Source organism: Microsporum canis, genomic scaffold (assembly GCF_000151145.1).
Source record: "Microsporum canis CBS 113480 supercont1.4 genomic scaffold, whole genome shotgun sequence".
Lineage (NCBI taxonomy): Eukaryota > Fungi > Ascomycota > Eurotiomycetes > Onygenales > Arthrodermataceae > Microsporum > Microsporum canis.
Window position 1 is genome coordinate 1,426,459 of NW_003299166.1, and position 21,961 is coordinate 1,448,419.

At 49.1% G+C, this 21,961-nt stretch overlaps 8 protein-coding genes across 8 annotated transcripts; 2 read left to right on the forward strand and 6 right to left on the reverse strand.

Annotated features, from left to right (window-relative positions):
* Nucleotides 1–68: 68 nt before the first annotated feature.
* Nucleotides 69–1,841, reverse strand: MCYG_04539 (proline iminopeptidase; the record flags this gene model as incomplete). The annotated part of the gene is made up of 8 exons (XM_002846756.1): nucleotides 69–477; nucleotides 535–673; nucleotides 741–761; nucleotides 816–983; nucleotides 1,038–1,123; nucleotides 1,194–1,438; nucleotides 1,497–1,732; nucleotides 1,787–1,841. 8 exons carry the CDS (start codon nucleotides 1,839–1,841, stop codon nucleotides 69–71), a joined length of 1,359 nt encoding a protein of 452 aa, XP_002846802.1.
* A 587-nt stretch (nucleotides 1,842–2,428) lies between these two features.
* Nucleotides 2,429–3,031, reverse strand: MCYG_04540 (conserved hypothetical protein; the record flags this gene model as incomplete). Its single annotated transcript, XM_002846757.1, has 1 exon — nucleotides 2,429–3,031. One exon carries the CDS (start codon nucleotides 3,029–3,031, stop codon nucleotides 2,429–2,431), a length of 603 nt encoding a protein of 200 aa, XP_002846803.1.
* A 303-nt stretch (nucleotides 3,032–3,334) lies between these two features.
* Nucleotides 3,335–4,435, reverse strand: MCYG_04541 (conserved hypothetical protein; the record flags this gene model as incomplete). Its single annotated transcript, XM_002846758.1, has 2 exons — nucleotides 3,335–4,028; nucleotides 4,086–4,435. 2 exons carry the CDS (start codon nucleotides 4,433–4,435, stop codon nucleotides 3,335–3,337), a joined length of 1,044 nt encoding a protein of 347 aa, XP_002846804.1.
* A 314-nt stretch (nucleotides 4,436–4,749) lies between these two features.
* MCYG_04542 (conserved hypothetical protein) lies at nucleotides 4,750–6,472 on the reverse strand (the record flags this gene model as incomplete). Its single annotated transcript, XM_002846759.1, has 2 exons — nucleotides 4,750–4,985; nucleotides 5,053–6,472. The coding sequence occupies 2 exons, from the start codon at nucleotides 6,470–6,472 to the stop codon at nucleotides 4,750–4,752; spliced, it is 1,656 nt and encodes a 551-aa protein (XP_002846805.1).
* Nucleotides 6,473–6,956: 484 nt separating this feature from the next.
* Nucleotides 6,957–8,735, reverse strand: MCYG_04543 (cytochrome P450 82A2; the record flags this gene model as incomplete). The annotated part of the gene is made up of 3 exons (XM_002846760.1): nucleotides 6,957–7,777; nucleotides 7,844–8,545; nucleotides 8,603–8,735. 3 exons carry the CDS (start codon nucleotides 8,733–8,735, stop codon nucleotides 6,957–6,959), a joined length of 1,656 nt encoding a protein of 551 aa, XP_002846806.1.
* A 304-nt stretch (nucleotides 8,736–9,039) lies between these two features.
* Nucleotides 9,040–11,693, forward strand: MCYG_04544 (inducible nitrate reductase 2; the record flags this gene model as incomplete). The annotated part of the gene is made up of 5 exons (XM_002846761.1): nucleotides 9,040–9,079; nucleotides 9,117–10,522; nucleotides 10,661–10,741; nucleotides 10,832–10,913; nucleotides 10,975–11,693. 5 exons carry the CDS (start codon nucleotides 9,040–9,042, stop codon nucleotides 11,691–11,693), a joined length of 2,328 nt encoding a protein of 775 aa, XP_002846807.1.
* Nucleotides 11,694–12,551: 858 nt separating this feature from the next.
* On the forward strand, nucleotides 12,552–20,191 carry MCYG_04545 (PKSN polyketide synthase for alternapyrone biosynthesis; the record flags this gene model as incomplete). Its single annotated transcript, XM_002846762.1, has 7 exons — nucleotides 12,552–12,758; nucleotides 12,828–12,972; nucleotides 13,026–13,294; nucleotides 13,351–13,713; nucleotides 13,777–19,200; nucleotides 19,268–19,946; nucleotides 20,004–20,191. The coding sequence occupies 7 exons, from the start codon at nucleotides 12,552–12,554 to the stop codon at nucleotides 20,189–20,191; spliced, it is 7,275 nt and encodes a 2,424-aa protein (XP_002846808.1).
* Nucleotides 20,192–20,573: 382 nt separating this feature from the next.
* On the reverse strand, nucleotides 20,574–21,773 carry MCYG_04546 (conserved hypothetical protein; the record flags this gene model as incomplete). Its single annotated transcript, XM_002846763.1, has 1 exon — nucleotides 20,574–21,773. One exon carries the CDS (start codon nucleotides 21,771–21,773, stop codon nucleotides 20,574–20,576), a length of 1,200 nt encoding a protein of 399 aa, XP_002846809.1.
* Between the last annotated feature and the right edge of the window lie 188 nt (nucleotides 21,774–21,961).

Here is a 21,961-nt window from a genome sequence, read left to right on the forward strand (position 1 = left end):
GTTACTCTGCAAGAGAGAAACGTGTTGCACGGTTGATTGCCTACATCTCCATCTTGATTCTCACCCTCCTAGTCGATTGTATCATCACGAAGAGCAAACAGTTGCCCAATCAGCTCAGAGGAGTCCGAACGCAGCCCATTGTGGTACATGGTGTTGGTGATGAACTGCTTACAGTTGCGAATGGTATTTGCTGTTTCGGTTGCGTAGCTGAAATGCACGTACATATCCTCGACATATGTAGCTGAATACACCGGGACTTCGTTCCGTGCAAGCTGCTCTTTGTCATACAACTCCGGCCAATCGTCGTATGAAGCGAGGATATTAGCTACTTCTTTGAGCTGGCCGAGCTCCTTGGATGAATCGAACCAATGCTTGTATACCATTTCCCCGGTGAAGTAGATGCCGTCGGGATTATGAGCTCCTCGGAACCCAGGAAATTGTGGTAGTAATCTTTCTGCAGCCCAGTTCGATGCTTGCCTATAGTAACCAGTTAGGTCTTGTTGATAATATGCTGCGGCAAGTGAGATGACTTACCCCTGGCAGTAGATAGACTCGTGCATTACTGCATACAGAATGCCGTTGTCTGCACTAGTGTCACTTTCAATCAAGGATAGGGTAGGCCTGGCGAGGAAGCCAAAAATGTCCAAGTCGTTGATACATCTTAATATGATGCCTATATATTAGACATACTTTGTTAGCAAACAGAGATACATTGTAGTTGTCTTTCGGTGGATCCGTACTGTGTACCAAGTCAACGCCACCTACATAGAGGATGTTAGCTAAAGAATCCAACAGTTTAGTCACACAAAACACACCTTTCATGCCGAAATGAATTCCTAACTGGAGGAAACGTTCTGGCGTTAAAGAGGAGCCGTCGGGAAACTGAACGGTTTTTGATTTGAGATAGCTGACTATGAGCCGCACCCGATCTTCGTCTTCAGGGAACTTCGAATAGTACACTTTATTCCGCGATTGGACCTTTTCTGTGAAGCACATCAGTTCTATTCCAGGTGGACGATCCTATCATTCCGGCGTACCATAAGTTCGTTCATAAACAGGGTCTGGTTTATTTACAAGGGGTGGCAATCCACCCGTTGTAAAAACTTCTTTTAATCCCTCTGGACTGTAAACTCTTGTTATCAACTGATGCACGACCGCTACTCTCTATAGAACACGACCAGAATAATACTCACTGCTTGGAAAGATACGTTACGGCACAGAAGCCACCAAAGCTCTGGCCGAGGACGCTCCATCTCTGCCTATCTGCGGGGTAGAAGGCCGTTAACACCTTACGAACTGCTTCACAGTCCCGCACGATATTGTCGGCACGAAACAATCTAAGATACTCGGCCTGCTGGGCTGCATTTCCGTGAAGCGCCAGTGTTGCAGCAGTAATAGGAGTTGAAAGACCAGTTCCTCGCTGGTCGAGGAGAAGAACCTAACTCATTGAAATTAATAGCATGTAAATAGCTAGTCCACGGGCTATGGAGGCTCACTTGGTATCCTCGATCCAGCAATGGACCGACCCAGCCAACCTCCTGGGGCTGTGGACAGGCTCCTCCAGGCCCACCCTGCAGGAAGACGATCCAAGGCAGCTGTCTTTCTTTATCATCAAAAGAAGAGCCTGGTACTCGCCGCTGAACGCCTCGTGCGAACAGGCGGAGCGATTGGGAAGCTGGGTTTGAGTAGTCCACAGGAACGTCGAAAACGAGCTCAGACACCCTCAGTCTCCCTATTCCAGAGAATCAATGATAATCCTGGACCGATAGCCAGCGACCAGACTTACCAGATACATTCTTGCAGCACCTGCTGAGCAACTTTGCAACATTCCTATCCGCCATTGTATGTTTCAGGCGGGTGGTTTCTCTAGTCGAGGGTCCGGAGCAGCGCAAGATAAGCAACCCTGCTGTATTTATTTTGTCGAACGGTTTGATCTTGGAGGGTTTGTCAATAGATGTGCCCGTTAGCTAGTCAACGATATAACTGATAGATGGAAGTTGGTTGGCGCTAAAGTCGGCTATTTTTCCCCGCCACCAAACGTACCATTTGACAGTTTTTATATCTATTTACTACAGCGTACTCTGTACATATTAGCTAAATGTGTATAGCTTTATTATGTTTAACTGCGACCTAGACTGCCATATCTTCTCGTAAACCCTCTTAACAGGCCAATGTTTTGAATAGTTGGAACCTAAACAATCAACTGTCGCCTACCCTTTTTGCTCATTATTAAACCAACCGTATGCTCTATTAACAAGTAGCTATTGTAGTTTTATGACAGGCTGGATCTCGTCGTCCATTTATACGCCATCTTTTTAGGTCCAGTTCCATGTCGCTAGTATCAATCGCCAGCTATTGCCTCTGGCAGCAAGATGATGAGCAATCCGGCACCGATCTCCCCAAACACACAGCAGGAGAAGAGCCATATCTACTCGGAAGATATCTTGCCTAGGAGCGATAAAACCCTTGAAAGTGCGTGGCTGACTTGCCCATCCAGTTCGCGGCCATACAAGTTGCCGGGCCCAGAGCTCATTGCAAGGGTGTCTGCCGGGTCCTTATCGAGCGAGCTCATCTCGCGTAACAGAGTGCTCAGATTCGTCAACGCCACGCAGACAATCTGTCGAGCCAGAAGACTCTCTTCTTCGCCGTGAATGATAAATCTGCCCAGCGACATGGAGCTTTTAGAACATCTCCAGGATGGAGAAGCGCTGCCGTTGTCGTTTGGGCCCATCGCTATCGGTATCTTGTCATTTTCGATACTGGCCGCAACATCACCGTCAAAAAGGCCGTAGGAGGTACATGCAGCACTGCACAGGCAAAAGATGGTCTCCGAAAGATTGATAGCAGTAGGGATGAGGCCGTTGTTGTGAAGAGGATGTTTGCAAGCCTCGACAAGCTTCCAGTGGTCGTTTAGCGGCTGATTAATAGATGCGAGGATGCTGAAGTCGAAGACGCCCTTGGATGGCAGGCAAGACGCAAGGGAGCTTGCGGATTTTTCGCAGCCACAGATGCCCGTGGACGGGCTCGACATATTTGAATAAGAGCTATCGACTGTTATATGGCCCTACAGATGTCGTCCTCGAAAGGCTGGTTGTTTATAATCGTGGGCATGTTCGAAATAATATGTTACTCCAGACCCAGTGCCTAGGCTTCAATCCTTGCGCTACTGTTCCTTTCGACAATGCAAGGTGATGAGTGATATGCAAAATTCCGGCTGCCAATATGGAGTACCACGCTTGAGGCCGTTATCCTGATGGTATATATCTATCTACATGTAACCCTACCACCGAATGTACTTCTTGATGAAACGTTGGCGATGTACTCTTTCTCCATGCTATTGCTGAAGATACCATCGAAGAGCAAACGATAATGCCAACACAGCTCCTGGCCCCAGAGCTACCATAGCTACAAACAAGGATGCGATGATCAGCCAGGTAGCCACCGGAAGGACCGGTGCGAGCAGAACGTTGGCGCAGAGGATGAATGCAGCCGCCAGGATCAGCATATCATATTGAAGGAATTCATGGGCAGCCCTTGAAAGCACAGCTGCAGGCAATTTCGGTCGCGATGTGCTCGGAAGGTAGATTCGGTAGAGCATCTCCTTCATGGTCACGGGCGGTGAATAACTGGCTACAGCAGCTCCAAGTATCGCATACAGATGCGCTGCTGCCGCCGTGACCGCCACTACTAAATAAGGGGCTGACTCCGGGACGGTCGGGAAGACACGCTCGAGGGGAACATGTTCCCCCATCCACTGCAGCAACGTCAATACGATAGGGGAAGCCCTATAGAGCGCGATGGCCCGCTGCCGTCGTGCAACGCAACTTGGAACAAAGAGGGGAAAGAGAAAGGCAAGCGGCAGGATGGAGCTCCAGACTGCGCTGGCCACAAGCGCCAAATTAATCCGAGAGTCATTCACAGCGGGGAATGCCTCAAATCCATGCCATACGGTTTGGCACAACAGGTATAGCGGATAGACAAAAGCAGCGCCATAGAACTGGTTGACAATCCCCCATACGGTCGGAATTCTGAGGGACCCTGTTAGTAAATGATGAGAATCCAGAAGAACATGTTGCTTCACCCACAGGAGAGAGGCTGTAAATGGAAGTGAGGCCCGGGTTTGGGCCATTATGCAGAGAGCAGTGGCCTGCATGGTCGAATGCACATCCACAAGCAGCAGGCCATGCGCCGGATCTGTACCATCCAACAACCCATGATAGAATATCACTGCGGATATAAGCTGTCTGTCAAGTGCTGCAATTGGCGTATACCGCTGGATTAGGGGTGTGCCGTCCGGGAATCGATTCGTTCTTTTAACTGCCACCATGGCTGCTCTTGCGCCATGGCGGAGCGCGGCAGTCCAGAGAAGATAATATCCTAACCACGCCAGCGCCCCATAATAGGTGGCGTATGAAAATACTTCAGGTTTCAACATTTTTTTCGTTATGGTTACTAGAAGTCCGTCGGGGAGGTGGGCGTCCCCTCTATATACCAATTTGCCGGTATCACGGCGACTTTCTTTTGCAACACAGCGAGTACTAAGAAACATTGGAGCTAATGGACCATCTATTCGGTCTTCATTGTGCTTACATTGACTCCTGCACATTAAAATACACCGTCTCGGTAGATTAAATTGCCCCGTCTTTTAATCTCCCGCTGACCTTCTCTACATGTCTTGACCGACCCCCTTTGTTGGTCAGAACCACCCCTTTATTATCTTTTGTTAATTTGATATCTGCTTGTGCACTTTCAAGCAGCCACCGCAGAGATAAACAGCCGTTCCCACTTCATACCAAATGTTGATAGGACTGTAGCGGCTCCAGCCGCTATACACAAGATATAGGTTCTATCGATCGCGGTTACAATTGCAGCCAACACTGCTGTCCTTGTATTTGGTTCCAGATCGTGTACAAATGTTGAGCCAGTTCCGGTGATAGCATCGATAATAGTGGAATGGGGCTCATGCGGAAGCACTCTCGCAATTCCTAGATTGGTAATTGATCAAGCTAGGTCAGCCGGGCTGTACACTTTATTAGGAGGATCGATACTCACCCTTAGCAGCTTCATTAACAAAAACACACTGAGCAATCACCAGCGCAATAGTCATTCCATTTAGCTGGGCGGTTGTCGTAAAGGCAATAGCGGCGGATACCTTATCCGGGCTCACCTTAGCCTGGGCTACGGAATGACCAAGCTGAAGATACATTCCTGACCCTAGGCCAATAAGAGCACTATATCCGTATATAGCTCCAGGGCTAGTTCCCAGGTTTGCCGTATATATCAGTGAAGCTCCAATAAGAGAGAGTGCCCCCCCAACAAGATACCAGGGGAGGTAGTATCCAACGCGGGAAGCAAGAATCCCGCCGCCAACACAGCTAAAAACAAGAAGGCAGACAAATGGCAATAGCCGGACCCCGGACTCCAATGATTTATCACCGGCGGTGAACTGGAAATATAGCGGAATGATATATGCTGGGATTGTTACACAGACGCTGGTACAACAACCGCATAGAAATAGCAGACTAAGGAGCGGCTTGCGCCATGATATCAGCTCCACGGGGAAGAGGCGTGTTTCTTCGGTGGTGAGGATGCAGTAGCTTTGCTGAACCCCAAAGACAATGAAACCAACAGCCCCTAGAACGAGTGCAGCGATGATACCAGGGGAACTCCAGGGGTAAAGGGCTCCAGCGAAGTTAAGACCAATAACACTTGCCACAAATGATCCCATTAAGATCAGCGATCCAACGATGTCCAATTTCTTCAGCTTATCCATAATAGGGACTCCGGAAGTGGGCTGTGGTTCAAGGGATGGGAGGAGGAATATATAGACGGGCATACAAAGGCCGCCAACAACCAGGTTGATATAAAAGGACCATCTCCATCCAGCAGAGCTATCGGTAAAGGCACCGCCGATGATTGGCCCCAGGACAGTACCTGCACCCCAGGTAAGACCAATTGCGCTAACGTATATCGGCCGTTCTCGCAAGGAGGTCAGACGAGGGAGAAAGTTCATGACTCCCACGTACTGGCCAACGCCGCCGATACCACAGATGACTCGCCCTCCGATCAGGATATCCATCGTCTGGGCAGCTCCACAGACAGCAGAGCCAGCCAGGAATACGACGATGGAGAAGATATACATCCATTTGATGTTGAACTGGTTAAAGATTTGCAGCCAGGTAAGCACCGTTGCGCTGGAGGCCATAATAAAGGCCACACCGGACCAGGCCAGTTTCTCAACACCATCCAGCGACTTGACGATAGCGGGCTGGATATTGGCGACAATGGTATTATCAAGGCCAAAGAGGAAAGTTGAACTGAAGATGCCGAGGACCACAGCTAGCCATAGGGCGCCGTGAATATCGCGTGGGCTATCATCCTTAGCCGCTGAAGGGAGATCCGAACAACTGCTTGCTTGTTTTTCGGTGTCGATGGGGGCCTGCGAGGCGGCTGCATCTGGCTTCAAAGTCATACTTGACGAATAGGTTGTGCAACGCACTTCCCGACGGATAAAGACCGGCCAGCTAACTATAGGAAACGAAGAAAGGAATGGGAGAGCACCCTCTTGAGATATGAAGAAACAAGATCTGGTTCACGTTTGACTAGTTACGACCACTACTACGACGACAGCTATTTCTATATGAATAAAGCCATATGGCTGCAGCATGCACCGCCAACGATTACAAATGGGGGCTTGGATGCGTTAGAAATCGAACCCTATCAAGCGCTCTCCAACTTGCCCAGTCGTCGGTCTGTTATTTAACTGCTTGATTGTTCATTATATCAGAGCGAACTCGTCGCTTTGTTAACAAAGTCGTTACTCATAACCTACCGAAAAGCTCCCGAAAAGCGCCCGATCATCTGCTTACAAACTAACCAGCCGACAAAATGATGGATCGGATTGATTGGTCAACGGGCTGCAGCTCTGAATAGTCACTGCTTCAACCGATGCGAGACTAGGATCGTGGCGGCCAGGACGACCGTCGCAGTGCGCGCGCATAGAAATTCATCGGGCGGATCACGATAAATTCTGGATCGTACTCGATCGCCTCGTTGCTCGCAGCCACAAACTCGTAGCGGTACACCAGCTCGGCCAGTGCCACTTTCACCTCCTGCAGCGCAACATTGAACCCAATACAGCCTCGCGCACCCCCCGCGAAGGGCACATAAATGCTCCTGTGACGGTTCTTGACCGCATCTGTTGTCCACCGGCCGGCGTCGAAACGCTCGGGGTTATCCCAGTGTTCGGCATGTCGATGCAGATGCGGCATGCTCGGTATAAGGATCGCATCTTGCGGAAGAATCCAGCCGCCGGGGAGGATGACATCTCGCCTGACATTGCGCCCAGGCTGAAAGGATGGGCTATGCAGGCGCTGTGTCTCCTTGACGAACGCATCGAGGTATCCTAAATCTTGGATCTCGTCGTACGTCCAGCGCTTGTCGGCGGTGGCGCCGTGGTCGACCAGCTCCTGCAGTAGGTGGTCTTGCTGGCCCGGATACGTCACTATCGCATATATAAGCCATGACAGGAATGCAGAACTAGTAACGAAACCTGCCCCGACGAGTGCGAGTGTGTTGCTGAGGATGTATTCATGTCTGAGTTTTGCCCCCTGCTCGTCAGTTGCGCGCGCCAGGTAATCGACTAGACACGACGCATGCAGAGCCGCTGTCTGGATAGGGAGGTCCTGTGTGCCTTCGCCTTGCCTGCAGGCCAATATAGCCTGTTCTATAAGCTCGTAGAGCTCCCGGCGAGTCTGTTTGAGCGCAACTGGGTCACCTACAACCGCCGGCGGTCAGTTTGATATCTACTGGCTATTTTATTCTAGGAAAGCCGCTGACATACCAAAAGGGAGATACGAGTACCAGGATCCTTTGGTTTGCACGCGTCGGTTAAGGGTGAGATAATTTTGCAGCAACACGATGATGCGGTGCATAGGGCTGTCTACTTCGTCAAAATGGTGCATATCCATGCCCAGTACTAGCTGGCAGATAACCTGAGACGCAAGCTTGGCTGTAAACTGGTAGACGTTGAATGCCTCACCATGTTTATCAAAGATATCCAAAACCCGGAATGACGCCTCGACAGATTGCTGCAGTAGCGGCGTGTAGTGCCGCACTGCGCGAGGCGTCATGCTTGGTGGAATGAACCTGTGAGCGTCCTTCCATGCCGGAGAATCTGTATCGCATAGAAACAGCGCCGTCTGATCACGAATCCCATATAGAGGATGGTTTGCCGTCGACGGAGCTTTGGTAAAGTACTCGCCATCTTGGAACGCAAGGGCAGTAATGTCTGGGTCATTGGTGAGATATGTGATCCGGCCAAAATTATCAGTGCGAATTACTGAGCCATATTTGTTGAACAGTCGCTGGTGGTTCCCCAGGTGGTCGGGATAAATCTCGAAATGATTACCGACTCCTGGAACCACAGGTGGCTGCTGCGGCTCCCTGACCGGATAACCGTGGACACTGATTCCTACGGCATCATCACTCTGGATCAGCTCCTCAATGCTATCCAGCTGTTTATGCTCGCTGTGAAAACGAATTCCTAAGATAGGATGGTCAGCCGGAGGCAGCAGTCGGGTTTAGGCCTCTCAATGCATACCTTTTGGGCAAAGTATGCTATAGACAGCTGCGATTCCAGGCAGTAAATCGTCCAGAGAATCGGGACTATCAATATCGAGTTTTCGAGTCGTACTCTCCCTACGGCCCAGCAAGAAGAATGTTTGAGTGACCATTTTGGGTGATGGTTACCTTTCCCCCGAAACAAAGTCCTGCTCTTCTGAATGGTTAAGCAATAATAAATAGTAAACAAAACGCCTTGAGACTTATATTTATTGAGTACAGTTACTCTTCGGTCCCTTTTATGACAGACACATTGGACAGGGTTGCATTTGGAAGAAAATGAAAAAAACCAGCCGGTAATATACCCGAGAGCCTAAGCTTTTATATTCTTCAGTTAGCTTAAAGCTGCTTGAAGAAATTCGTGAAAATCAAGACGCCCTCTTATTTTTCTTTACGTGACTTCTATCCAGACGTACGATGGCGGCATTGGTTGAGTACACCAGGGCTGAACTGGCCAGCCACAACTCCCCAAGGAATCTCTGGATTAGTATAAGTGGATATGGTACGGAAATATCGACTTGCTTTTATTAGAATGCTGGATTTGGTACTGACACGATGTCTAGTCTACGATATCACAGATTACCAAGAGGACCATCCTGGAGGAGAAGAACTGCTCCGCAATGTTGCTGGCCAGGATGCCACTGCCTTTTTCCAAGATGCTGGGCATTCACAAGATGCATATGCGAAATTAGAATCCTTACGTATTGGAAAATTGGCCGGGAGCGAGGAGTTTACCCCTCGGCAGAAAGCTCTGGTGGTCACTGTCGACAAGAGTAGCATCGGCTTTTCGAAGGCCGGGTGGAAACAGGGAGATTTGACATCTCTCGTTTCTGCATTATTGTTCCGGGCTCCAATGGCGCTTTACGCCTTCATTGGGTCGGCCTTGTTTATCGGGGCCGCAAGATATCTCTTTGGCGCACTTCTCCCGACTCTACCGGCGTCCTCGCTACTTAGTGGATTCTTGACTGCTGCTGCATTTCAGATCACAGCTGTGATGGTACTTTGGGGGCACATGAAGCAGGCTCTCCAGCGTCACCGGAAGCTTGAAGATTTTCCTCGGGTGATACAACCCCGTATACCTCTCCACCCCAGGAGACAGAATTCTGTACCGAAACCTGGTATTTTAAGCCACCCTAGGACACAGTTCCTGACGCTGGTGGACCGGCAATGCATTACACACCATGCCGATTCTGCGAGTGGCAAACCTAATAGCAGTTCTGCTGGGGGCGTTTATCGACTACGGCTAAAATATACCGACGACAAGGCTCGAATGGAACTAGGATTAGGCCAACACCTTCGAATATCCGCCGAGATCGACGGGGCGGTAATCCAGCGCAGCTACACCCCGGTATCCGAGCTAAACGAACCGGGGCCGGTAGACTTGCTTGTTAAGATCTACCCGGAGGGCCGCATGAGTAAACATCTGCTGCATCTGCCACTCCATACGCCCTTGGCCATCCGTGGTCCTTTCGGTAGTTATCATCCTAAGCCTACGTGGAAGGCGATTGGTTGTATTGCGGGCGGCACTGGAATCACCCCGATTTATCAAGTCCTTCGTGAATGGTGCCGTGAATCCGATAATGCTAATAAGGATGAGCCGAGGAGAGCAACTTTGCTCTATGGCTGTGAGTCTAAGAGTGATATACTTCTTTCCGACGAGTTGGACGGCCTTGTTCATAGATATCCCGACAATATTCAAGTGCACTATGTCCTCTCCCAGCCGCCCGAGGAATGGGAGGGACCTACAGGATGGATAACTCGGGAAATGATGGAGAAGTTTCTGCCCAAACCAGGGCCTAATACCGGATTTTTGATATGTGGGCCGAATGGCATGGTCCAGGCAATTCAGGCCTATCTTGAAGTTATCCAAACTGCCTTTCAAGAGAAGTCAGAGGTGTTTGTTTTCTAGAATGCTAAGACGTTGAATGAACAAATTAATGATAGCACGTCACATACTCGGTATCAAGCAGTAGAAATGTAATTAAAGCGAATATTTTACTCCACGTAATCAAAAAATAGCTCGGGAAGTTTTAGAGAGGATAAGGCTGTATCCAAGAATATTATATATTCTGTTTCCACGAGCATAGACATCTGGGATATCAAGATCATAGAGCATAGAGTATATCCGCCCTGCACTTGGAAGCACATCATGACTAGAATTCTTTGCTTGCATGGGTATGGCACATCTGCTGCCATACTTGAACACCAGCTTAAGGCTTTTATGGCGGCAGGTGACCCTAGCTTTGAATTTGTCTTTCTAGATGGAGAGGTCGAATGCCAAAAGGCACAGGGTATTAATTTTACTTCATATTCACCCTTAGCTCGTGTGATGGATGGCTAATGGATAATTAGGGGTCGGGAACTTTGTCAATGGTCCGTTTCTCTGTTACAACGCGAGTTTTTCCCCTGCCGATATCCAAAAATCTTGCGAGCTGCTCGACGACTTTATTGAGGATGAAGGGCCATTTGACGGTATCCTCGGCTTCAGTCAGGGAGGCTCTATAGCCCTGACGTACCTTCTCCAGCAGCAAATCCGGGGCCACCCTCCTCAATTCAAGTTCGCCATCCTGATGTCCACTGTAGTCGCCTTCTCTTCCAATGAAAAATTTGGCAACCATCTGCTGGCAAACCTGACAGACCGCGAAATCCGGCTTCTGGAGTCCTATCCCAACTCCGACCTCTCGCCGCTTAGCGTGCTAACAAGGGCTTTATGCGAAACAACTGCAAAAACTTTCCACTCAGCAATAACTAGCGGCTTTATCGCTCAGGACACAGCAACATGCCAGTTTTCGCGTCGGGATGATCCGATGCAGCCGCGAACTTTTCACCCGGCACTGTTGGAAGACCGTATTCCTATCCCAACCATCCATATCACTGGCAAGAAAGATAATTCATTGATGGTGGGGCTGTCACGGTTGGTTGAAGGGCTATGCGACCCGAGGCTGGTGCGTTCGATGACCCATTCCGGAGGCCACGATGTCCCTCGTCGTCGAGAGGATGTGCGAGCTACATGGGCCGCCATTGAATGGGCAATCCAGCAGAGTCACAAGCAGCATATTTGGCACCTTTAACTAAATCACTATATAACCACTAGTTATAGATGGCGAGTCTAAGCCGAACTACAACAAATGGTCGAGGTTCGATGTACCTGAATGAGAGTATTAAGCTTTACACTGTATTTACCGCGATCCGTACACCTGATTGGTCAGAGATGGCTTTTATTGTATTATTTTGTGTTAGTCAGCGAATTTCATACCATCTGTGGTATTGCGCTAAAATACTCGCGGCTAGCGGCAGACTTTTCCTAGTTGGGAATAGCCGCATGGCACTTCACGATGTTTGATTGACCATGAACAACGTTAGTTACGACAAGAATGGAGACGACCATGTTAGTTACACCTGCAAATCTTTCAAGGTAGCTTTTACGATCCCTTTCTGTGCCTACCAGCTTAAATACTGTGGGCTACATAACTTTTTATGCACCAAGTTGATTGTGATGGCGAGTTCCAAGTTCGCATCCTTCTCGGTTCAAAAGCGTCCCATGTCCAACGATTGAGCATCCCAGTACGGGTTACTTAGTCTTCTTCTCGGCTCGTTTTTTAAGGACCCGACGCAAATTGGCATGCATTGTTTGAGAATAAGAGAGTTATATCTTGTTCTGTCGGCACGATATGAAGCTATCTTTCGGCTAATAATAAATGGGCTGCTCGGGCCCCGATCGGTTCAATGCTTTTTATCCTTTTCTTTTTGTTTGCATAGGCTGAATGTTCCTGGACATGATACCTGAAGATGGATAGCATGGAAAAGGCTGCTTGCGTGGGCCTAAAGCCCAGGACAATTCCAAGCAGTATAAGACGCGAGACTTTTCTTCAGATTCTTTCTGTTTGAATTTAGACAAAGACACCGTCCCTAAGCAAGCTTGAGTGACAATGCCTTCCTTACAACCTGAGACATTCGGTGATGATACCGTGCCAATTGCCATTGTTGGCATGGCTTGTCGGTTTCCCGGTGAAGCAACCAACTTGGCCAGATTCTGGGATATGATGGTTAATGGCAGGACCGGCCATTCCGCAATTCCAGAAGATCGGTTTAATGCAGATGCCTGGTATCATCCAAATCATGAACGGAAAGGAGCTGTAAGTAGCAGTGGCGTGGTGTAATCCTCCGCAAAGACGTTGTGATGTCAGTAACTCACCTTATTGCAGATACAACCGCGTTCTGGCTTCTTCCTGGAAGAAAGCCCGGCCGTTTTTGATGCACCATTTTTTTCTATGACGGCTAACGAAGCCGCTGGCATGGATCCCATGCAGCGGAAACTACTTGAAATTGCCTATGAAGCCTTCGAAAATGGTAAGTCATGGCAATGGTACGTGAAAATATACATTCGGCTAATATTTATATAGCGGGAATACCTATGCATACTTTGCCCGGTTCTGCTACTGGTGTCTACAGCGGTGTCATGACCAATGATTACGAGTTGATGACTGCCGGAGATGCTATGCAGCTGCCGCAAAACGCGGCATCGGGCACAAGCCGTGCCATGCTTTCTAACAGAATTTCTTGGTTCTTCGACTTGCGAGGCCCTAGTTTTGCCCTAGACACTGCTTGTTCATCTAGTTTGTATGCTTTACATCTAGCTTGCCAGTCACTACAAACAGGCGAAACTAACCAAGTAAGTTCGGTTTCGGAATGGGGTGAAATAGAGTAAACCTCACTAACCACGGGCAGGCGCTTGTGACGGGTGTCAATCTGATTCTCGCTCCCAACTTTATCTCGCAACTATCATCGATGCATATGTTGAGCCCTGATGGCAAGAGCCACTCCTTTGATTCGCGCGCCAACGGCTATGCGCGTGGCGAGGCGCTTGCTGCGGTTGTTGTTAAGACCCTTAGTCAAGCAATTGCAGATGGTGACACAATTCGTGCCGTTATCCGGGGCACCGGCGCTAATCAAGATGGAAAAACAGTTGGGATTACAATCCCTAATGGCAAGGCACAAGCAGACCTAATCCACAACGTGTATGCTGCGGCTGGCCTTGACCTAGGAGAAACAGGATATTTTGAGAGTCATGGGACTGGGACTCCCGTCGGGGTGAGTTATTACAATCTACCAGTGAACGGAGAAACATCCCTTTAACCAATCATTAATTATCAGGACCCCATCGAGCTGGCTGCAATTGGAAACAGCTTTGGTACTAACCGCAGCCGCGAAAACCCGCTTATTGTTGGGAGTGTTAAAGCCAACATTGGCCACACTGAAGGAGCTGCCGGGCTTGCAGGCATAATCAAGACGGTGCTGGTACTAGAGCAGGGTGTAATACCTCCTCTACCAGACTTTCGGGAGCTTAACCCGAAGCTGGACCTCGATTCCTGGAACTTAACTTTGCCTCTAAAGTTGTGTCCTTGGCCCACTACTGGGCTTCGTCGAGCCAGCGTAAATTCCTTCGGTTTTGGCGGTGCCAACGCGCACGTCATCCTAGATGATGCACACCATTATTTACTGTCCCACGGCCTGCGCGGCCAGTACCTCAAGGTAGCCCCTGAAACTAACTCGCCGGCTGATTCGGGGTTAAGCATAACTTCTATGGAAAGCCATGAGGACAGCACAGGTAAAGGAGATATACCCAAGCTATTAGTCTTCTCAATGTATGATGTCGCTGGAATGCGTCGAATGGAAGCATCTTTTACAGATTTCCTTGTTCGAGATATGACCTCTACTGGAGAGCGAGGCGCTTTATTGAGTGGCCTTGCCTACACGTTGTACAACCGCCGCACAGTATTTGACTTTCGCAGCTTCGCAGTCGCCGAATCGATATCTACTTTGGTCACAAAGCTTAAAGATGGCCTACCAAAGTTTAGTCGTGCCTCTCGACATACAAGTCCGGTATTTGTGTTCACTGGCCAAGGAGCACAATGGCCTGCTATGGGACGCGAGTTACTCTCGAATTCGGTCTTCCGTTCTAGCATTGAAAGCAGCCAAGCTACCCTGCATCGTGTAGGATGTGAATGGAATGTTTTTGAACTTCTTTCTGATCCCACTGATAAGCGTATCGATCTCCCGTCTTTCTCTCAGCCTGTGTGCACGATTTTGCAAGTTGCCCTGGTAGACCTACTGCAGTATTGGGGGATAAAGCCCGGAGCTACTGTTGGCCACTCTAGCGGGGAAGTAGCGGCAGCATATGCGGCAGGATTTATCTCGCAAGAGGAAGCTGTACGGATTGGGTACTGGCGTGGATTCTACAGCGAGAGGGTCAAGAACGAAAATAAGGAATGCAAGGGTGCCATGATGGCTGTGGGTCTATCTGAAACCAATGTGCAAGAATACCTCAGTGCGGTTCCTGAGGGGGCCGTGGTTGTAGGGTGCATTAATAGCCCATCTAGCGTCACTCTTTCTGGCGATTCTGAGGCTATTGATCACCTGGAGGCTCTTATCCGGAACGATGGCCACTTTGCACGAAAGCTCCGCGTTCAAGTTGCCTATCATTCCCACCACATGCAACTTGTCGCAGATGCCTTTCTCCACGCTTTGGGTTCGGTTGACCCTAAACAATCCGATATCCCAATGTTTAGTTCCGTCACAGAGCAGCTAATTGAAGAACCATCTATGCTTCGAGCGCAATACTGGATGCAGAATTTGGTGTCTCCTGTGCGGTTTTCTGGTGCTTTGACGAATCTGCTCGGCTACTCTCCTAGAGGCAAAGCTCGCCGCCGGAGAGCTGGGGTGACGCAATGGAGCGCTCTGGTGGAAGTTGGGCCTCATGAGGCGCTCAAAGGGCCCTGCAAACAAATTATGTCTGCATGGGATAGTAGTGACCCTGACAAGATTCCCTACCTAGCTATACTGAACCGGGGAAAGAACAGCAGAGAAACAGCACTTGCTGCGGCCGGAATACTCTGGGCATCTGGCCATGGTGTTGACCTACAACGAGTAAATGAACACCAGGATAATCTCCAGACTATGTCCGCCGATCTGCCTCCATACGCATGGAATCATGAAAAGGAGTTTTGGCACGAACCTGCAATGTCAGCTTCAGCACGTCTACGGAACGAGCCTCGGAATGACCTCCTTGGAATGCCAGTACCACTTCAAAATCCCTTTGAACGACACTGGCGCAATTATTTAAGCGTATCCGAATGTCCCTGGCAAGCAGATCATGTTATAACTGGTACGGTCCTTTATCCCGGTGCTGGCCATTTGATTATGGCTGTAGAGGCCGCTCAGCGACTGGCTGATACAGAGAAAGAGCTGCTCGGGGTCGAATTTCGGGATGTGCATTTCAGCAAGGGACTTGTTATCCCACCAATTGATCAAGCGGTGGAAACACTACTTACGACTAGACCTCATGACACATTGCCCGGGTGGTATCACTACACTGTGTACTCTATCAATTCGACCGCATCCTGGACAAAACATTCATGGGGAACTATAAACCTCCATTACGAAGATTCTCTCGCGCAGGATCAAGCAAATAATTATTGCCAGACGTACCAGAACCTTCGTTCGCAGGCGTCTCAGCCTCTAAATATTGCGTCCTTTTACAATCAGCTACAGTCCATTGGTACTGAATATGGGCCAACATTCCGAAACGTGATTGAAGCGGCCGTTGTGCCTGGACAGCATAAGGGAGTCGGCACAATTATCGTCGCTGATACCAAGTCAGTAATGCCGCATGGATTTGAGTATCCTCACCTCATCCATCCTACAACACTTGATGCTTTCTTCCATCTGATTTTCGTTGCGATGGGCCAGGGTGAACCCCTCCTTGAATCGGCTATTCCAACTACGATTGGCCGCTTGTTCATTTCTACGGGCCTCCCATTTAAGGCTGGTACCAAATACAGTGGATTTTCACACGCTGAGCCTTTAACAGGACGGGATACTCTTGGAAGTATTGTCATTTCCGACGAAAACTGGTCATCCAGGCCTAAAATTATTGTTGAAGGAATGGTAATAACAGAGGTCTCCTCGGGGGCTGGCTCACCTGCTTCTTCCCTATCTCTGAGCAGCCATGGTCGAATCTCCACGTTGGATTGGAAAGAGGATCTGGATGCCCTCATGGGCTCTGCTGCCGAGTCCTGGCTAGCCCAGGAGTCTGTTAGACGCCAGAGCACATTTGGTATAACGGCGGCTGTATCTCAGCTCCATGAGTGGTTAAGTCTAGCTTGTTTTAAACACACCGATTGGAAAGTTTTAATTGTGAACCCTTCCAACTGGAGCCACGGTGCGTTTGATATACTGGAACACTTTGCTACAAAAGCTGGAGAACGGTATCGATTTGCTCGCACATCTATCATCGAATCAAGTGAAGAGGCCATGAACCAGATACAGCAAGCCTTAGAATCGCTAAATGTCAACATCGACTATATAATGCCAAATGTGGAAGAGAAAGAAGACCTAAGTTCACTTGGAACTTTTGACTTGGTCCTTGCCCCTTTCTGCTGTGCAGAGCGGCTGCTAAATGTTGCTTCTCTGATACGCCATGAGGGCAAGGTGGCCTTAGTCACGACTTCAAGAAATGACACTGAAAATGACATGTCGGATGAGAGTTTACGGAGTAATGCTCTGTCCGCAGCAAATCTCATACAAACGGTACATGTCGTTTCCGATCAAGACGATTCCGAGCTTTTGATAGCTACTAGAGGGCCGGAGCAAGACCCATTGGATAACCTAAGTGAAATTGTGATTGTGCAGCGGTGCAACCCATCCCCGGACGCCAAAGCCTTTGAGGAGCGTCTTATTGCACGACTAAGTACCCCAGGTCGTCGCGTTTGGTCTACGACTCTGTCAGGGGCAAGTGATCTATCCGGATGCACAGTTATTTCGCTTCTAGAGTCGGTAAACCCATTCGTGATTTCATGGACACCGGAAGATTTTGAACAATTCCGCCAACTCACTGCCGCTAAGTATGTCCTCTGGATTACTCGTGGGGGTATACTAGAAGCAGGAGAAGACTCACTCAAATATGCCCCATCAACTGGCCTCCTACGTACAGTGCGAGTTGAAAAGCCTCAAATCCGGCTACCGCATCTCGATTTGTCACCTTCTGGAGATAGATCTGCTGATCGAATAGTGGATAACATATTAACAGTTTTCCGCCTTAGCATCAAGGAGCCTAGCAGTGGGGCGAATAATGACATGGAATATGCTGAGTTTGATGGCCGTTTGTGGATTCCCCGTGCGAAAGCTCATAACGGCCTGGATCATGAGCTGTCTCTTTATGCGGGAACTACCACCAATGTACAAGGACCATTGTACCACACATCTATGAGCCGGAAGCTTGAGACATACCGTGAAGGAAATTCAACCAACTTCCGTTGGGTTCCTGACCATACACAACAGTGCACTCTAGCTGATACTGAAATTTTAATACAGCCATCCCACATTTCCTTGGGCCAGGCAGGGGCGAAAACCTCTTCTTTAGTCAACAGCGTCTTATCACCCTCCGACCCTAGAGTTGGAGTTGCCGGGGTTGTGATGCAAGTTGGATCCTGTGTGTCCAACTTTGTGGCTGGAGATAAAGTCCTCACCCTCCAACGGAATCCGTTTCATACCCATCTTCGGAGTCTAGAGAGTCTTGTGCATAAGGTTCCGACCTCATTATCATTAGCAGAGGTTGCTATCTTTCCCTTAGCTGCAGCCCATGCATGGCATACTCTTATCAACATCTCCCAATTTCGTGCTGGAAAGTCAGTTTTTGTTAGTGGAGCAGCCAGTAGCTTTGGTCAGGCATTGATTCAACTTGTTCAACTTCTGAAAGGCGAAGTTTTTATCTCAGTGCCCTTTGAAAGAGACGTTAAGTGGTTGGCGGAGACATACAAGCTCCCGCCTAATCACATATTCGACGAATCAAACCCCAATAAATGGCCTTCTGGCATATTAGATGCAACTAATGGTAAAGGTTTAGATATTATCATCAACAATGATGCCAGAGCCCTGGCTATTCGGAATCTCTCTGTCTCTATTGCTAATAACGGAAAATTTGTGGATGTAACCCAGCAGATTGAACCATCCATGCTAGCCCCCGGGATATTAAAGAATGGTGTTAGTCTAATATCCCCCGACTTTGACTTGCCGGATGCCGAACTGTTTGACTTGGTGAAAAAGGCCCTCGACCTAGTTAACATTGGGTGCCTTCGGCAAATTCACCCAATTCATCAATTTTCAGTGTCCGACTTGGATGAAGCTGTCGTTGCGTCAAATGAAGGACAATCGTTATCTTCAGTCGTGGTTGAATTCTCGCAGGAGGCCAAGGTGGTCCTTTTACCACCCCCTCCACCACCGCTCGAACTAAATCCTAGTGCGACATACATTCTTGCCGGAGGTCTAGGAGCCCTAGGCCTTACCATTGCGAATAACATGTGCATCCATGGTGCGCGGCATTTGGTCTTCCTGAGTCGCTCCGGAGCTTCGAGCCTTCGACAGCAGAAGGCGCTCCAATGCCTCCGCTCCCAGGGCTGTGAAGTGGAGGTAATAAGGTGCGATGTGACAGACAAGGAACAGGTTCTAATGCTCGCCAAAGTTATCCAAGAGAAAAACTGGAATCTGCGAGGCATTATCCAACTTGCAATGGTTCTTCGGGTAAGCAACTGAATATGTTCTTCCTTCGGTAGCATGGTGCCAGTAACTAATGTTTGCCAATCCATAGGACTCGATCTTTGAGAATATGACCTTTGATAAATGGCAGACAGCAGTGGACCCGAAAATCAAGGGCACTTGGCATTTGCATAGCTACCTCCCCAAGGAACTAGACTTTTTCATCATTCTATCGTCCCTCTCAGGTATAATTGGAAATACTGCTCAAGCAAACTACAGCGCCGGCAATACGTACGAAGATGCCCTAGCACACTATCGACGAAAGCTTGGCCTGGTTGCTACGACCCTTAACGTTGGCTTGGTCATCGATGCTGATCATTTTAACGAAGACAATACTGTGGAAGATTATCTACGCAAATTCAGCCATTGGATCCCAGCTCAGGTAACCGATAAGGAACTACAGAACACACTCATTGCCGTGATGCGTGGGGGATTAGCGGACGGAGAGAGAGTGCCAGACCAGCTGCTTGTTGGACTGTCCGATCAGGTCCGGCGAGATGGAGAGAGCCTTAATCTTTGGCCCATGGATCGAAAATTCGACCACCGCATCAGCTTTTCCGACTCTACTCAGACAGTGAAGAATGATAGCCATGCTCAGAAACTGCAGGCTGTACAGACGATGGTTGAGGCCCAAGCAATTGTTGAAGAAGCGCTACGTCTAAATGTGGCGAATGCAATGACGGCTTCTCCCGACGACATAGATGTCGAAAAACCTCTTTATTCGTTTGGCAGTTCGTCACCCCCCCAACCCCTTATAATGAGAATGCGAAAAGACTAACAGATTACAGTTGACTCTCTTAAAGCCATCGAGGTACGAAACTGGATCTTCAATGAACTTAAAGCAGATATATCGGTTTTCGAGATCCTCAGTCCAATACCCCTAAGCCAGCTAGCCATGAGCATTATATCGAAAAGTTCGATTGTTCCTCAGGGGGTTGTAGAAGTGGAAGAGGGAGAGAGAAAAACGTCTGATTAGGGAGGCAACACTCTTAAGCCCATTTTATTATAGTGCTTCCTCACTATAATAACCTATAGTTATTACATCGCCGCATTGTACGATCTTTCTACCATTATCTATATAAAGCTTGTCCCTCACAAAACGCCTTCTATATAACTATATTGTGTATAATTAAGTGTATTGGTTGTAGTATCTTGACAGATAAGGCCCTAAATAACTAACATATATAGAGGGATTAAGTATAGGACATCAAGAACGCACATATAAGAACTAAGCAACCATGCAGTCTACAAACACTTTTAAGGGCTTTAGTCAGAACACTTTGTACAATGCGGTCAGCGCCCGATAATTGAAACCCTCAGAGCATGATAACGCCAACATAATGGGAGAATCCCCATGGCTACTCCCATATTTGGGCCTGACCTCGAAGGTAGGCCAACCGTCGCTGGCAGTCGATTAATATTAGCTCCGCAGCACGGAAGAGGCTGTCACGAGGGCTGCTTATAGTTATCTGGCGTAGCTCTTGTAGCTTAACCGCCAGCTTTTTTATCCTGAGGATCATCAGGGGCTTCAGAAAGACCTGTTTAGTCTTTGCATCCAGCTCTACCTGTCCCACCATCAGTGGAACGTGGCAGAAGGTTCGTTGGAAGCTGTCTGCTGGGGGCGGTACTGATGGATTTTGGGCCCAGGAGCTCAATGCTAGCCGGCTTAAGCGTGCATTATTAGAGTCCGTTAGGGTCTTCTTTTCGATAATCCAGTTGAGCATTTGGACGACTCGTTCGATGATGGTAGATAGTAGAAGGACCGCAGAGCGGTTGCCAGCACAGGTAGGACACTGTAGGAGCATCTCTGCGATGTTACTGCATATGTTTTGTTCAACGAGGAGGATGGCATCGATTGGCGGCCGGCTATAGTCAGGGAGCGACCGGTGTAAGAACGATAGCTGCTGAAGTAGCACCGTGTAGCATCTGCCGCCACAGTCTCCGTCTGCACTAGGAGTAGCTGTGCCGGGGGCTTGGACGCTGTGCTGTGGATGCTCATCCACGTTGAGGGCCGGAGAAGGCAGAGCGAAGGACAGGTCGTGCTCGAAGATGAGCTGGTCGTTCATGGTATCCGAGAGTGAGGCTGCAGGATAGCTGTTCTGCTGGCTTCCTTCCCGGCTCTCGCTCTGATGATTGGGTGTGCCTCGCGATCCTGGCTCCTTTTCGAACGCTGAGATGTCTAGAAGGGACTCTAGCGATGGGAAGACGTCATGAGCCAGGTCGCCTTTATTTTCCCCCGTCCCCGCGACTAGATATTCCGGGGTGCTGAGGAGTTCGAGCACTCCGTTGGCCCCCGACGTTCCGGCTGCCCTGGATTCGAGCACAGCCTGCTCTGCTACAGGGCCCTCTGCGTCTGCAGCTCTCCTGCCAGCCTTCTTGCGCGGGCGTCCGGTACGGCGGTGCGGGCTGTAGATACATGGTTGGCCGTGTCGGATGCAGCGGTGGCAGGACGGCTTGGTCTGGCTGCACTTCACTTTGGCCTCCTGGCAGGCATCGCAGGTTTTACGCATCCGCTCCCAGCTCGACATGTCCGAGGATGGCGGGCGAGAGGGATACATCGTATCGACCGGCTGCCCCAAAACGCCTGACGTTCGTTCTGATGAACCAGTTGGCTGCCAGCTCCAAGCAGCGAGTGGAAGCAATATCCCTTATATATATGTGTCGTTGTCTCGTCGTCTGGAACTTCCATATACATCAAACTTGATGTCAAACTTGATGTCAAACTTCTTGCCGGCTCTAACTCCGA